At 41.4% G+C, this 16,974-nt stretch overlaps 2 protein-coding genes across 8 annotated transcripts in view; one reads left to right on the top strand and one right to left on the bottom strand.

Moving 5' to 3' along the window:
- Positions 1-698, bottom strand: part of arid4b (AT-rich interaction domain 4B) — a 44,864-nt gene extending 44,166 nt beyond the window's left edge. For 2 of the 4 annotated variants that reach the window (XM_068328273.1, XM_068328277.1), the window contains exon 1: positions 534-697. The gene's annotated coding sequence lies outside the window, so the exon portion shown is untranslated. Of the gene's footprint in view, positions 1-31; positions 167-533 lie in introns of those variants that run through there. The other 2 variants (XM_068328276.1, XM_068328274.1) reach the window with 2 other exon arrangements.
- On the top strand, positions 128-16,505 carry ggps1 (geranylgeranyl diphosphate synthase 1). 4 transcript variants are annotated; one of them, XM_068328279.1, is made up of 6 exons: positions 128-262; positions 2,779-2,872; positions 5,029-5,099; positions 10,398-14,845; positions 15,489-15,572; positions 15,734-16,505. In XM_068328279.1, exons 1-4 carry the CDS (start codon positions 257-259, stop codon positions 11,202-11,204), a joined length of 978 nt encoding a protein of 325 aa, XP_068184380.1. In that variant the 5' UTR covers positions 128-256; the 3' UTR covers positions 11,205-14,845; positions 15,489-15,572; positions 15,734-16,505. The 4 variants fall into 4 exon arrangements, with proteins under 4 accessions (XP_068184380.1, XP_068184381.1, XP_068184382.1 ...); XM_068328281.1 differs by lacking the exon at positions 128-262 and adding an exon at positions 832-1,452; XM_068328280.1 differs by lacking the exon at positions 15,489-15,572.
- The last annotated feature ends 469 nt before the right edge of the window (positions 16,506-16,974 follow it).

Raw genomic sequence — 16,974 nt, 5'->3', positions numbered from 1 at the left:
CACAAAAGAAAAACCTGACGATGCGTTTTACCTGGTAAATCACTCAGTTTAGTCGCTGCTTGACGAAATCACATCCTGCAGCGATGTCAAGCTGGTACACGTCGCAAGTGGTTTGGTAGAATCTCACTTCTGATGGCTACTAGAGAACACCACGACACGATCTGCTCGACGGCGACCTCTCCGAGGATTCCTCCGCTCCTCAACACAACACTCCGGCAGCAGGCTGGGGACTATTCAGCCTCGGAGAAACGTTAGCATGACGGTAACCTTTTACTGGTTTCACAACATTAATTCGACTGGCTTACAGCATAACTTTGTTATCGAGCTGTTCAAGTTTTTTTTTTTTTGTAGCTATGACCGTCAATTTACTGCTGTCCAGTCACCGCATTCATTCATTCCCAAACCCCCCCGGAGCTTTTACATTATTAGTTATTAAGTTAGCTTAACGTCAAGGTTGGCTTGAGAGCAGCAGGGAAGCAAGCGAGAGAAATTTTCAAAATAGCGATGGTTTGGTTGAACAAAAGCAGGCTTACCTGTGCTGACAAGTTGAGAAATACTTTTGATGAAAGTGATTAGTAATCCATGGGATCATTTATGTGAAAAATGTTACGGGTTTTAATGTGTCCGTTCGCCTCTAGTTGATGTTGGATGCGGATGGGTAAAAGGTTTTCGCACAGCGCTGCTGTTTGCCTTGTTGAATAGCTGTTCCTCTAGCCTAGCTCTTTCTGTGATCCTTTCCTCCGCCTCCTGAGAGTGATTGACAGAAGTATCCGCCCCGCCCCTCCATAGAATTGAGCTCGCCCATTGGTGGATGTATCGAAGGGGACTACCGTCGCGGCTCAGGATTGGCTGATGGAGAAGAAAAACTATCCATGGTATGGCGTACGAAGTATTCTACTGGGCGATTCCCACGAATACAGCGATGAAAAACACAGGAAAAACTACAACCCCCAGTGTACAAGCATCACATTATGTTCGATATGTGTTACGAAATGGGCCGGAAAAACGGGGTCTGTTTTTCCTTTTGACTTCTAGGTCTGAAACTCACATCGGGTAATGTAAGAATATAATTGCAACACACCCTACTTACATTCTCCACCTCCTCTGCGCTCGCTCTGAAATGACGCCGAAGCATATATAGGAGGTTCAACCAGACAACCTTTCAAAAAAGTGTCTGTATTTCTCTGCGCTAGCAATACTAAATGCTAACATAACTTGTGGTAAAAATAGCCATTTTCAAATGGACCTAAAATGATATGATTGTGTGGATGTGGTATTCATGTCGTGTACCTTAGTCGCCCAATGTCGAAGTGCACTTCTTTACATTTTAATAATCAACAGAAATGCGTAAATAGCTATGCTATTGTATTAGCTGCTAAGGCTAGCTAAGTTGCAGGCTGGCTTCATGAATGCGTGACCGGCAACTCAGTGGACTGACACTCCGCAGCCAAGGTAGGAGGAAACACCCGATGGGTTGAAATGTGTGTGTCCTTGTGTTTATGGAACAGTAGCGCTGACTTCTTTAAAATAGTCTTTTAGGTTATTTTACGGAGATTAGGAAGGTTAAATTTTGCAATTTGGTAGTGTGGTGGAAAAATGGCTACAACAGAAATTAATTTTCTTTGACTTTGGAGAACCAGCTTGGCATAAACTAAAATTTAATAACTAAGAGTCAGTGAAGTTAATACATCTAGACTTTTGTTTGCGCTTTTTTAAAACAAACAGATATTTTCTAACTGTATTTAGTGTACTTTTTTTTTTTTCTTTTTTTTTTTTTTTTACTAAATTGACTTGACTATTGGTTCTTAAAAGTTTTCCGGGGGTGGTCATTCGCTCCTACAGACAGTCCTGTCTCTATTTTTATTGTTTAATCAATAGTCTCCATTTTTTGGATTTATCAGTAATTTGTTTGCCTTCTGTATCTGATCACATGATGAGTAAAGCGAGAAGTATTGAAGTACACTTGAGTATTAATTTCTGTTCCGACATTTTACTCCCAACAATTGAAGATAAATATATGCGTTTTACTTCTCACAATTTGGAAATAGGTTCATTATTATTTTATAAAATTTTAATATATGGTTTTCCAAAATGGAGTATATATATATCTTCAATGGTTTCCACAAGTGTGGAAACGATTCATCATCGTCCTAAGTTCCAAAAGGAATATAAAGGCCTAAGTAAAGTCAAGGTTTGGGCAATAATGTATAGAGCATAAAATACATTGGTATACCCATCAGGTCATGTCATGTATGAATGACAAAACGACAGATATTAAACACCTTCTGAAATGAGACCAAAAGAAAAGTATGCAAGATTATCGGCTGACACCAGCTGGGCGTGAGCCCTTCAAAATAATATGTAAAATGCTATTTTGAAGGGCTCAAGAGGTCAGTAATCTTGCTTCCCCTTCTCTTTTCTTGTACCCAAAATAGTAGCGGTAATTGTATTGTTTTCCTGTGAATGGTAGTAACAGAATTTGTAAATAAATTCGTAATCCAATAAATTAGTATTAATACGACTGCAATTTCATGTAGAGTTGCACAGAAATAGTGAACTGAAATGTTTTTTCAATGTGATGCCTTTTGCTTTCATACTTTGAGTACATTTCAGAAGCTCTACTTTTCTTTTAAAAGAGTAAAATGTTGAATCCTTACTTCTGATTCTATTTTTCCACACAAGTGTCCGTCTTTTCTTCTTGAGCCAAAAGTGAATGTTCTTTTGCCATCCTTGATCAGTGTGTCAAGGATCTTTGTGTTCTTTGTTCTCCATTAATAGATTTTTTGTAAGCTTGAAATGATGGCCAGTGACTCACAAACCACCTCAGAGCGAATTCTGCTGGAGCCTTACAAGTACTTGTTGCAGCTACCAGGTGAGGCTGTTTCCATGTTGGTGCCTGTAGAGTAATGGAGGTAATGACAAACAGACATGAGGCTGAAAGGGCATGAAAAGCCACGTGTGCTGTTAATGACATGTTGAGTCCTGACTTGCTCATTGCTTGTAGCATCAGGTCATAGCAGAGGCAGACAATTTCAAATGATAATGTGACGGAGTAAATTTACACGTAGTAAACAGTTTCATAAAAAACACACCCAGTTCTCACAGCTTACTAATAATGGTCAAGATGTGATTTAGCACTGGCCTGTATTAATAGGCTTCATTTTTAACATTTTGCTATTAAAAACAACACATGACCATTTACATTTGATCAGATTTGTGTTTTACTCATTGGTTGTTTACTTAAACATTAATAAGATTGTAATGAAGCGGAATTTAACTCCACAGGAGTCACTGAACTGTGTGCAGGTTTTTAGATCCATTGAATCCTTTTTTACTTGAGTTTAATTCATCTTTACTGAGCGCTGCAGTTTTGTAGATTGACTTAATTTGTTCAGTTTTTGATTGGTCATTTTTTGTGAGAGAGGAAGTGACTGAGATAGCATCAGAAATTAATTTAGGTAAATAGGACAAGTCCTGTGAGTCTCAGTTGGTTGGTATATTTTATTCTGTTGCCATGCCACTTTCTCATTTAGGAAATGTTGAAGTCTTGGTACAAACATTCTCAATAAAGGACAAACTGGGTGTTTTTGTCACAGATAAAGTGATTGTATTGACAGGCTTGCATCTGCAGTAATTATACTCCACCTCATTTGAATTGATCATTTTACAACAGTGCAATGGGGTCAAAGAGGTGATGCACATAACCTGGGTTTTGTTCAGAAGCAAGGTAGTAAGTTGTTTTTTTTAATGTTTTATTTCAACATTGAGATCGATTTAATTTATTCTGTTTGTTGGCTTCCCAATGACTAACCCATTTTTTCAGAAAAGTTTGGATGCTGTGTAAAAAGGAAATAAAAGCAGTACGTGTGTAACTATGTGAAAAATAAAGTGGGGTAAATGTTTTAGTGTAGTGTTTGTTCTAACCTGCTTGTAACGCCCACCCTGAGTGATCTGATCACAACCGGTCTAGAGTCTAGATCCAGGTCTATTTAATATCTAAATGCTCAGACCACATTCAGAGGTGGTCAAGGTCATGTGAGGTCCTAACTTTAACCCTGACCTAACCACAGTCCTCTAGCAATGCGATGCGTTGTTTGCCCTACTGTTTGACCTTATGCTTAGCTGATGTTAGCTGTGACTCAACGGCTTACACACTGTCTGATTTCCATTTGGTTCACTTACTGTATGATGCAGACAACATGTTTAACCTGCTGAGGTCAGCAGCAGATGTTTGTGAACACACTGAATGTTTGTACTGATTTAACCCCTGCTTTACCTCAGTAGCCTCAGAATGGAAACGTTTTCTATTCAGAGTTGTTGAGTCTTGTTAAATTTCATCAGATTTCCCATCTATGACTTATTCTGCATCATTCATGCTTTCTTGTAAATTCAGCAATAAACGCAACACAAATACTTACTTTTCCATGTTAATAGTGTCACGCTTGTGCAGCACCACACAACCAGAAGTCATCTTCTGTATGTCATAAGCACATCTTACCCGCCACCATTTATCTTATGTTTGAACGATGTTTTAACTGATCATTAATGCTAAATTTGCAGAAGACAAAAATACTTTATTGACAAACAACAATTTTATAAACCACATTAAAACCTTGGTTATTTTTGTCATCTATAAGAAAAGTTCTAAATATATTTCCTCTAAGATACGTATGAACTTGCCTACTAATGATAAAACTGTCGGTCTCCTGCATAAAATTAGTTTTATTCCAACAGCCAAAATATCAGAGAACTATCATGTAACATTAGGACACTCGTTTCAGTAATGTAGTGCCTTCCTCGTGAATATTAATGAGCTTTCCCTGCCTTACTTTTCACGTCTCCACTTCTTACAATTTAATAACATTTTGTAAAATCCTGATGCAGCACAGACTTTGCTTCAGAAAACAAACCAATACAGCCCCAGAACAACTTATGGATGCAATTAGACTCTTTTCATTGGATACAGCATTATAATGTTGTTTTTTCACTATTGCAGTGATTTAATATTTGTTTCCCCACTCTTCTCAGGAAAGCAAGTGAGGACAAAACTATCCCAGGCTTTTAACCACTGGCTTAATGTTCCAGAGGAAAAACTGCAGGTGAGAAAGCAGCTGCTTCGAGTCTCTAACATTCACGGTTGTCTGCTGTTTATTATTGCAGATGAGCCCACAAAGGTGAAATGATGCTGCGGTTGCTCAGAAGAGGCAATTTATTTTGTAATGCAACCAGAATATTGTATCAGCTGAGCTGCTTTCAAACGGAATATAAATGTAATGTTTGGATACAGAACGGAGAGCATTCATGATTTATGACAGGAGTTTGTTATTGCACCCGAGGATCAAGTGGAATGAAATGGAAAAAGCTCCGGTGAAGCCTTTAGAAACAGAGCAGTTACCGCTTTCTGTTTTTGATTGATCAGTACATTCGAAAAAAATCTTCGTTTTTTTATGTCATGAATTGTTCAATTTGACTCATTCTCTTTTCCCATGTAGATGGTGTATGTAGTCATTTGTAGGATATAAACAAATTATAGCCTGCAGACAACATTTACTCTTTCATTTTGATTCAGTCTGAATGGTTTGGTGCTTGCGACGTTCAGATGGCCGATTCTGCATCCGCAGCATGATGGTTCACGCCACATGCTAGCAGGAGCTGGCGCTGACGGTCAGCGCTAGGTCAGCTTTGCTGGACTTGGTATTTGAGAGAAGAAACCTACTATCTTGTGACGAGGCAGAGATTAATATTCCATTAATGTTCAAATGACTAAATCAGACCTGTAGACTGTCCGCTGACGCGACAAGATCAGGGTGCCTCTCAGGTACAAATGTTTTACAATGGTTTGAATTGAACAAGTAAATGCTGCTTCTACTGTTTATTGAGGCTTAAAATAGGTCAAATATATTGGTAAAAAAGAGAAGGCCCTGTAATGGGGTGTTTTTAAACATCTCTGTCCTGTAGAAGTGTTGCTTTTATTTTCATGTAGGATGAAGTGGGATATTATACAGTGCATTATTGTCATTTGTACTATCTGTGTACAAAGGTTCCCCAGGAAACATGGAGAGCTTTAATTTTCCATTTAGGGTTTTTTTGCAGTGAGATAAGGTCCGTGATTGAGGCGTGTTGTGTTGTGTTGTGTTGTGTTGTGTTGTATTGTGTTCACAGCGCTTTGACCTGTTGCTGCAGCATTTTCTGTTACAACAGCTTTTGTTTCTATCCGGGGTTTCCTCTCAGTATGAAGGATAATTTGTTTATTTCACACAAATTGTGACAGATTCATTAAGTATGGTGGCAGGTGTCCGCCTTTAAGTTGTAATGAACACCTTCTAAATGAAAATGATTGGTGTGGATATGGGGTAGTTGTTTTAAATGTATTTATTGTTTCCAGATGGGGGTGTTTTAAGACATTCTTCACACACATTACGCTCCACTGAACGTCTTCATCTTATTTTCCTCTGAGCAAAGGATTAGCATGATTTATATCCCAGGCTGATTACACCTCCACCCGTCCATTACACCAATTCTTGAATGCTGCTGATTAGACGGCAACACACGTCTGAAAGTACACAGCAGGCTGGCTGATGTGCCTGCTTTCACTTTAGATTAGGCTTCAAATTAGCCAGAAGTAATCGGTTTTATTTGGCAGGACCCTCCCCACTGTCCACCACGTGACGACAGGCCACTGACCCTAATACGTTGTTAGCATTAACATCGTTATGTCTAGTACAGCGGGATTTTTCTGAATCTACATGCTTTTCACAGCACCAGCTGCTTCGTGCTGTCAGGTGTATCGTTGGGTTTGCTGTCAACAGGTCTCTCCATGTCCAGAATGTTTTATTACCACCCACAAACGGAGGGATCCAGAGTTTGCACCATTTTCCTCGGTTATTTCATCTCCCAGCCCACAAGATTTCCATCTATTTGATGATTTGTTTCAAGCCTCAATAAAAGAAACACATGCATGTGGAAGAGTAATAAAGTGGTCTGTCTCTTCAGAGTAGGTATTGAATATTGTAGATGAGTCCTGCCACGGTACCCCCCACCCCCCGCTGCAGCACCCATCTCACACTTTGCATTAGTAGAGATATATTTATGAAAGCTTGCACACTGCTGCTGTTACAGCGAGTTGTACAAGGAATTCAGTTTGCAAAATCAATAAAAGGAGGACTCCATATTTAAGGTGACATTTTAATAACCTTTCCAGTTCTTACGGGTTACACTGTGTCGTTGGATCTGTTTTCTACTCTAAGTAGTTCCCCTTCAGTCACAATCCCTCTACGGTAAAGCAGATAGTAGAAGTTTACATTTACATCACGCACTGAAGAACCATGTCCCTCTATGATCCCCCCCCCGTCTCCCCCATATTGTGTGTGAGAGGGCAGCTCTGTAAACTCCTGACCCCACCGTGCAGACTCTCCTCATCGTCATGAGCTCTCTGCTGCCAAGAAGTCGCCGCCATGGAAACAACTGTGCCCTAAGATGGATGGAGGCAGCGACAGTGGCACGCCGTCTCATTCATTTGGTCATAAAATTCTTAGCAATCGAATTATTTACCACGTGTTCCTCTTTACAGTGGAGGACAGCACAGGTTATGGAGGACCAGGAAGTGTCTCCTCTAAACATCAGTAGTCTTGTAATCTTTAGCCACTTGATTGCCCTTGTTAACAGTGTAAGGAAGTTATCATTCATACTTTCTGAAAATGTGTGATTCATGATAGTGTCTGCTGCCTCCAGCTTCTGCCTGATTTTTATGTGACCTGTGCAGCGAGGGGTTATAATGCAGCTGCTGGTTCACATCTATGAAAAAAAAGTTATGCCTTGTTAATGGGATTGTCTGTAGATGCAGCCTGCACAGGGTTAGCATTACAGGAAGCAGATGTGCCAGCACCTCTTTAAACCGCAGTAAACCTTGGATCAGGCTCCATTTGTAAAGCATTTAAAGGATTTCTGCAGGAAATAGTTCTGTTGTAGCAGTTAGCCAGATACGGCTTATCTCATTACAACCTAACCATAACCTCCCTAACAAATATGATCTGCGCTAAAAAGCAAAGTCTAACTTTTCCCTTTAATATCGATATTTATCTAATGAAAGTCCATTAGGTGTTTATGATGAAGCTGAGTTGGACAACCACCTCCATAGAACAGTGTAGAAAGTCTTCATACTGTAAACACATTGATGAGGGCAAGTGAGAGGATTGTGAAATCAACAAAAAAAATTCCTCCGGGATTAATAAAGTATATATCTATCTAAAAAACATACTTTACATGAAGCTCACAGCCTGTGTGTGCCTCTGCTAATGATTCAATCCCATTCAACCAGTGTACTTACCTCTGGAGACGGTGAATGACTCCACACAATTGATTCTGTTCTGTTTCTCAACACACTGGTGCACTGCTTCATTGTGATGGTGTCTCCACATTCTTAATGGTTCACTGATGATGATTTCTGCAAACTGAGCTTCTGAGGTCATGACCTTTGGTGATAAGCAATGAAGTCTTGCAGTGCAGAAGAGCTTTCCTTCAGTTAACAGAAGCGTAACACACTGATAGACTGTGTGTTAGTTGGACTGGTCAGGCTAACACCAGAAGACTGTTGGTGTGTCTTAGACGCTAGTTAGCAGGAACTTTTGTACCCTTCTCCTGACAGAGTTGTAATTCAAAGGCTCCGGTTGACAAAGAGCCTGTGAACGCTCCAGCATGTTTTGTTCCATGTGGTTCTATAGCGTCGCATTCCCACATCGGGTCTAAGTGGCTTCCTGAGAGCTAATGTCTTGATCCTGCATCAGGAAAAGGTTGCGTTTGGCTGGCAAACGGCTCCACTGGCCCGTCTTTGGCTGTCTGCCGGCGCCACTGAGCCTCTCCTTGTGATTCCATACAAACAGCTTTCATGTCTGGACCACACCACTGCTCTATTCAACCAGCAGAGTACCCCATTGGCTGGGGGGCTGGCGGAAGGCAGCAGACCACTGATGGCAAGATGGACACAAAACAAACGTACCTCTGCTCATCAGGGTCGGGCTGCACCGGATGGACACAGGTTCTCCTGTTGGTCCGGTGTGGCTTTGGGTCGGGAACAGAACTCTTAACCGGTTATCAATGCAGGTGATGCCTGTGTTGCTTCTTCTTTAGAGGCATGAAGCTCTAACAACATATTTCTGCCACCCACTGTTCGCTAGTGATGATCCATTTGATATTTACATTTTTACATCCCTCTTCAAAGCGGTGATGTGTTGTAATTGTCAGCGTTTGCGTGTTCGTGCGATAGTCCGTCCGTCCCTTAGTCCACGGAATATCTTCACAACCGTTGCAGATAGAAGGATGAAACAAAAAAAAAGCGCATTACTCAGGTGGCAAAGGGGATGAGAATGAGATGATGACCTTGACCTTGAGAAAACTAGGTCAAGGTCAAATTTTAACTTGTGCACTCAGGAACCGGATAAGATATAAAGACGAGGGAGAAGGCCAGTGTGAGTAAGACCACAGATCAAAGATAGTGCTTTGATCTATCAAAGTAGGTCATAGCACTAGCTTTGATCTTTGACGTGTGCAAGTAGGTCAGGGTAAAATTTTGAATTCAGGGGTGTTACGGGATGTTGCAGTCTCTGACTGCATTGGTTCTTGTTTTTACGATACTAATGTTCCATTAGTTTCTGATGCAGCTTAAGTGTGGAGAGTGAAGCGTTTTTCCCACATCTGTTACCAACATCCTCTCTTCAAGTAAAATTTGTGTTCAAACATATTGTTTTTAGTTATATTTTAGTTACTACACAGAGGAGCATAGAGGAAACCCACTGGGTACTGGTATCCCATCAAACCCTTGGGCGCCACAGATATATCATCCATCATTGGACTCATCTGTTACATTTGTGCCTCACGTTGGCGAAGAAGACATTACAATCATTGGTGCAGCTAACTAAGGATTGTTTGCTAATGCTGGTCATTTTGGAGCTTGTTAACGGTCTGTCCAGATTAAGGACAACCTCTGAGCCCTGAGGTTAGAAGTTCATCCACCCAAATGCATTTCTGAGCTCAAGAAGCAGCAGAGCCGACAACATGGACCCGTCTTCTGTCGGTACGAGTGTGGAGCGTGTCTCAGCTGAGCTCTTCATCCCCGCTGATTGAAGACGCTGTTTTGTTTCATCAGCAGCTGTTCTGTCTGCTGATGAAGCTGAGCTCTAGTGGAGCGGCACACAAACCGTGTAGACATAGCCCCCTCTGCTGTGGGCAAGCTGAAATGCATCTGTTACAGATGTGACAACTTGTTAAAGTTTGCAAAGAGTAAAAGCATTGATGACTGTTAAAGAAAAAATGATGAAGTGTTTTTTTCCTTGCAAATCTCCGAACTATCCACTCATGAATGCTGGTGAAATGTAAGGGTCGACTTTGTTTGTCTTTTCCAGGTGATCATCGAGGTGACTGAGATGCTTCACAATGCCAGCCTGCTCATAGACGACATTGAGGACAGCTCCAAGCTGCGGCGAGGCTTCCCGGTGGCCCACAGCATCTACGGCATTCCCTCCGTCATCAACTCGGCCAACTACGTCTACTTCCTGGGTTTGGAGAAGGTTCTGACTCTGGAGCATCCTGAGGCTGTGCAAGTGTTCACCAAGCAGCTTTTGGAGCTGCACCGGGGTCAGGGTCTGGACATCCACTGGAGGGACACCTACACCTGTCCCACAGAGCAGGAGTATCGCAACATGGTGCTGCAGAAAACCGGAGGACTCTTCGGCCTGGCTGTGGGGCTGATGCAGCTCTTCTCAGAGTGGAAACAGGAACTGAAACCCCTCCTGGACACGCTTGGACTCTTCTTCCAGATCCGCGATGACTACTGCAATCTGAGTTCCCGCGAGTACTGCGAGAACAAGAGCTTCTGCGAGGACCTGACGGAAGGCAAGTTCTCTTTCCCCACCATTCATGCCATATGGTCGCGTCCAGAGAGCACCCAGGTGCAGAACATCCTGAGGCAGCGCACAGAGAACTTGGACATCAAAAGGTACTGCGTGGACTACCTGGAGAAGGTAGGCTCGTTTGCCTACACCCGTCAGACTCTGCGGGACCTGGAGGTGGAGGCTTACCGCCTCATCAGGGGGTTTGGGGGAAACCCGCAGCTAGAGAGCCTGGTCAAACACCTGAGCCAGATGCATCACCAAGCCGAAGCAGCAGCCGCAGCGTCCAGCGCTAACACCCCCCCCAGCTGCACCCACTGACACCACCCGCCTTTTACATGCTACTGCATTCTCACGCTGGCCGCCGCACACTCCTTTGTTGAAGCACGTACCTGTGTGCTCCACTCACATTGTTTAATGACTCAATGAATCTTTAATCTGGGCCACTCGGATTCTGCTAGCCGTTCCACCTGTCAGCAGCCGCGAGCGCAACGTCGCCTTTGTTTTTACGCGCCGGATCACATCCTTCAGCGTTCCTTAACAAAAGTGCAACTCAGCAGCTTTTGGATTGGAGCGTATCTGTGCCGTCAGGGTTTGTTTCTGTAGAAATGGAAAAATAACAGCAGCAGATTAAATGCTTTCCTTTTGATGTGAACTGCAGTGTAAATGTATTCCTTTTCTGAAAACTGTTTACGGAGTTCTGAGCAAATGCTGCTTGTTATTTCGGGTCTGTTTTTAAAATGAGGTGTTGGTGTCATTCGGGGATCTGTAATCATGAAGCTGCCAGAGTGCCAACCGTGTTGACGAGACCTCCGCCACTCGATTATCTACTTCTTACGTAACTGGTATTGTATGCAAAACAGTTCCCCTGCTGTTCATATATGAATAGTCTGCTTATGCTTTGGTTTGTTGTTGTTGTTCACCTGGTTCTACAGCTTCATTTATATTCATTACTTCACAATTTTTGCATCTACTGAATAACCCGGGCTCGTCCCAACTTCTCAAATGAAGCGTCACCTTTGTGGAATGAAGACTCTTCGAACGTTTGTGATGTGCAGCACCATCTGCTGAGCACACGTCATTATGAACACCAATACGTGTCTATATGTGAACACTGACTGTTATTGTGATTTGAATTCCACCCATTTGGGAAATAATGAACATTAAATCGTCTTACATGGGTCCCTCGGGACGTTCTTTAATGGGGTTCTGTTGTCCAATCTGTCGGTTTAGGGTTCTGTCTTGTTTTGACAAGCGTCACACACTGTAGACATATTCTTATGTGAAGTTGATTTGCATTGCAAAGCAGTCATCATCTAAAGCCCGTATTATCTGCTAATACTGCTGTGGGTTCCTCCTGAGTCCTATCAGTCCCAGACGGTCGTATTGACTCACTGGGGCTCTTCACAGGTGCTACTCGCCTAATGATTTATCCTTCAGATTGGTTTGTGGCCTCAGAGAAAATACATCAATTCATCAAAATGTCAGCTTCTTAGAAATCTAGGGATTAACGCTTCCTCTCCTAATTTACCTTCCATGTTTCCACAAGTGGAGCATTAGAGTTAAACGTATTTCTGACGACAAACGATTTCAGATTTACTTCACTGCCATGTCATGGGAGGAGGCTTTGGAAATTTGCCTGTACAGCTCCCAACAGAAAGACAAGCTATGTAAGAATAGATCAAATATACATTAAAGGAAACCTCCAATGGATTCAGACACGTGATGAAAGCTGCCGAGTGCTTGCACCGCTACGCTTGAAGTGGCTGAAGCAGAGCTTATTAAAAGCCTCTCGTGGCTCTCGCTTCTTCTTCTTCTCCCGTGGCACGTGTGAGGTTGATGCTGGACTGGTTTCCTCCACCCACAAGTGTGTGTGAGTCAGAGAGTAGAACAGGATCGCTTGTTTGGAGTGACACGGATCACTCACTTTCTCCTGCATCCACTGCAGTCTCTGGATTATTTATCACTGAGCTCCACTTTAAACATTTGTGCACACTTTAAGAGATATTTCAGAAATACAGTTTGAGACCCCCGTTGTCGACGTAGGCAGCAGTGCTGCTGAGTTGCTATTCCACTGATTCTTGTCCTCCCCTTTCTTCTGTCAATCTTATGTTTTATAAAGACTTGGGTAAAGATATTTGATTGTCGCTTTCCTTCGGTGCACCCTGTTTGACGGATGCAGAATCAACCTGTAGGAAGTTTTATTGTGCTGTCAGGAAACCTCCTACACAAAGTCTGAAAGCTTTCAGTGTGGCTTGAACCGATCGGCAAATTGAATCATGTTCTCTGCACAACATACCTCAGCATATATCCTCTGGTTTAGTGAGCCTGGAATGGAGGAAATAAATTTAGACACATGCTGACTTCAGAAAAATCAAAATGGGGAAAAATCAAGAAAGTAGTTTGAGACATGCCACACATAGATGATGACCACCCTTCAAAATCAATTTGTTTCCCACAAAAAACCCTTGAAATTGTTAATTTTATTTGTGTTAAGTTTGCTGATGCCACAATATGTTAAAGATATCCTCTGGACAAGATTACCACCCTTCAGTCTCACCTTAAAAATCATGTCAGTGTGGTTGTGAGACATGTAAATGATGGTCCTGTCCTTTCCGGGTTTGAGAATCACACGGGGTGACAGGAGAGGAAGTGTTTGTGGTCACGGGTCTGACAAAACAGTTTTTGAACGTACGGCTCCATGGTTCCGAAAAAATAAGCTCAGAGATCAAATCAATGTCTTTTCAGGAGATTTGTTGACTCTGAGAAAAATCTATAACATTGACAATCTCCTCCTTTATCATCACTCGGTCTGCAAGCTTATTAAAACCCATACTGAAGCGTGCAATATTTATGCGGCTCGTTCTCTTGCATAACTCTGCCAGCACTGGTTTGTTTGCAAAATGATGCTTTCAGCATCCCATTGGAGGTGAGTAAAAAACCAGAGTACTGACTTGTCTCAAGCTGCAATCACTGCAGTTTACAGGAAACAGTCTTATGTGAAATGAAAGTATTTATTAGCTGGTCGAAGGGGTGCAAACATTTCACCCAGTAAGTTTTATTCACTATTCTGTGTTTTAGGAATGCAACCCTTTTAAGGGAAGAAAAGTCAGGGTACCTCAATCTCTGTCACAGAAATTGAGCCAAACGCTATTTAAAATCCATTTCTTGCAGCCTTGCGTGAGAAAACATTAAATTCTCATTATTTAGTTCAGCTCCTCACAGGAAGTGCTGGTCTCACTTTGCTGACATCCTAACAGTTGCTCCATATCTTAAGTTGCATCAGGTTACATCAAATCATTGGGTCGTTTCCAAGAATCTCATCATCAGGCCGATGAGCAAATTCACAATCCTCTAAAGATGGAATGATTGTCAGGAACGGCTCAGTAATGACTAATTATCTCCAACAGACGCTATCGCTGTAAAACGACAATGTCACCGCAGCAGGCCTCAAGAAATGACGCCATTCAGCCGGCGTCTCCAACGCTGTCGGAGCCACATGTCATTATGTTTACTATCGCACAGCCAGACATCAAATATTTCATCTAAGTGATGCATATTTGCACACATGTCCTATCCCGTTCAGTAAATGACATCCTTAACCTCGACAGTTTGTCGTCACTGTAGCTGAGTGGAAGCTCTGGTTGTGATTTCAAATTTGGAATGAGAAATGTTTTCTCATAAGGTCATAGTCGGGTGTCTAATAATATCTCCTCATCTGTGTGAATCAGAAATACTTGTATTAGATGCCGGTCGTCATGAATAAATGATGTCCTCTTGGTTTTGGTGCCACGGAGGAGGGGGCGCGTGAGGAGAGGATGCTGATTGACAGCGATATGGAATGCTCCGAGACGGGAGTGGAAGGATGTGGAGCCGTTTGAATGAGATGGGAGATGTTCGGCAGTCTGCAAACTGTAAGCTCCTGGGATCTGAATCTCATCGTCTTCACTTTGACAACACAGGTAAGATGAAACTTTATCCAGAAAGAAGCAGAGCTTTAAAAATTAGAGACAAAACTAGTAGATGCTGTGTGTGCTGCTGGTGTATAATCTACTACGTGGTATTTTTGTTTGACTTGTGGAAATGAATTCTGAATGGGCTACAACACCAGTGGTTCATTTAATTGCCTAATAGCAACATCAGGACACCTAGAGCAAAATTTAAGCAAAATGATTCATTCCCCTTCTACTTGATTAGATTTATGGGAAAATAATAGCATTGATCCATTGATCGGCTGCATCACACACTTCCACGTTGGCCCTTGAGGCACCTTTGTGACCAAACCTGTATTTTGCTGATTTTATTTTTTTTATTCTAAATACATTACTCAGTTCAAAGGCTAGTTACGCTAAACCGGGTCAGGATTTGATTTTTATTAATTTTTTTTTAAATTCCATTTTCACTTCTAGTGCAAGTTGTATAGAGTAGTAGATATTCATTATATCTACGTACACTCTTTCCCATTGCATTCAATTTGGTCTCATTCACTCCAATTATAATCATATTACTCTGTAATCCTTACATAGAAAAATAGTTTTCTGATGAATACCTATTAAATTTAGTCCCATAAAGTTTTAGCGGCGCCCTGGTTCTCTTTCCTCGCAGTTTGGAGGAAGAACATGGAAATAAAAACCTCAGATTATCCCGGATTAGAAGCAGACACAGACAGGCTGTAGACCATCTAGACAGGTAAACACAATTATACAACAATTTGCCGACTTGTTTCCTGTCCCTCATTTTGTATGATGCATGTTTGATACGGACATTTAACTTCTTTTTATCATCTGTTTTTGTATTTAGCCAAAAAATAATTTATTCAGGTCATTTGATCATTTACTTTTCTTGTGCAGGTTTGTGGTACCGACTCCTGCTGTCAGCAGACATGCTGGTGGACCATTTATCTGACACTCATGTCAGGTAATAAGGTCTGTGGAGCCCACCTGGAATAGTGCCACATTTTGGGAAGAAACTCTTATTCCTCCAAAAATAATAACGTATCAAAATCACTATTGTCAATTATTGTCCTATTTAAGGCTGGAGCAACGTCATCACAAACAGTCTACTCTGCATCTCATTTTTATTGCTTTTTTATTGCTTACTATCATGTTTTTCCATGGAACAAAATCAGAAGTTCTTACAACAAAAAGGGTATTTTTTCATTTAAATAAAAAACTTTAGTCTATGATCACATCTGAGGTTGTTGAAAAGATCTGATATGCAGAAAGTGAAATAAATGTGTATACAACAGATATTGATTATATTTTATGCACAGTATGACGTTTTTGCTGAGCCTAAGTAACTCCACATTTTAATGACAAGAATCTTCAACAGTTCGTAGAGACCCTATAGCTGCAATGACCTCCTGAAAACATCATGCAGAGCCACACACCAGCCCCGGTTCATTCTTCATCGGGAGAAACCTCCCGTTCTGTCAGGTGACTGATCCAGAAATAAAGCCTCAGTAGATTTTGGGACGACTGATTGATTGGGACGAATGTCCTTTTAGTCTCTGAAGCTTGGCTCGGTGTTTGATTTGCATATGCATCTGTTATGGGTGATGATATTCACAATGGTCTGCAGTGGTCACTAAAGTAAAGTCAGTACAAACAACTTTTTGTGCTGAATTTAGAAAATAAAAAGTTATTCTGAGACATAAAACTGTTATTTTTGAAGTGTTTATTACGACTAGCTGATAAATTTTGCAGGTAAATCTCGTAAACAATGTCGCTTGAATCATTTTCCTTCCAACTGAAGCCAAAAGGATTAACAGATAATTACACGATGCCAAAACACATTATCTAAAGTGGGACATAAAAAAATGACTAAAATGAATCTTGTCAACATCTTCGACTAAACGTTCCAATAAAAAGTGAGAGAAGGTAAATCAAGGTAAAATAAATTTTTAAATACCATTTATTTGAGCACCATGTTTTCTCAGAGCAACACTTTACAGTCACAGCCTGAACTTTTACTCATCTCCAACGTATTAATGGATCAGATCTGCCAGGTCTCTATGGAAACATTATTCAACTTTATTCCACGAGCAACTTCAAGCTCTCAAATCTGTGAGAAAAAAGGACGTCTTGAGCAG

Source organism: Antennarius striatus, chromosome 11, assembly GCF_040054535.1.
Source record: "Antennarius striatus isolate MH-2024 chromosome 11, ASM4005453v1, whole genome shotgun sequence".
Classification (NCBI taxonomy): domain Eukaryota; kingdom Metazoa; phylum Chordata; class Actinopteri; order Lophiiformes; family Antennariidae; genus Antennarius; species Antennarius striatus.
Note: the sequence above shows the minus strand (reverse complement) of the source record. Positions and strands in the feature narration are given on the sequence as shown.

What these genes read in the sequence shown, in the direction of transcription:
- ggps1 (XM_068328280.1), top strand. An exon ending in GTACTTGTTGCAGCTACCAG is followed by an intron (nt 2,873 to 5,028) that starts GTGAGGCTGTTT and finishes CACTCTTCTCAG; the next exon opens with GAAAGCAAGTGAGGACAAAA. An exon ending in TTCCAGAGGAAAAACTGCAG is followed by an intron (nt 5,100 to 10,397) that starts GTGAGAAAGCAG and finishes TGTCTTTTCCAG; the next exon opens with GTGATCATCGAGGTGACTGA.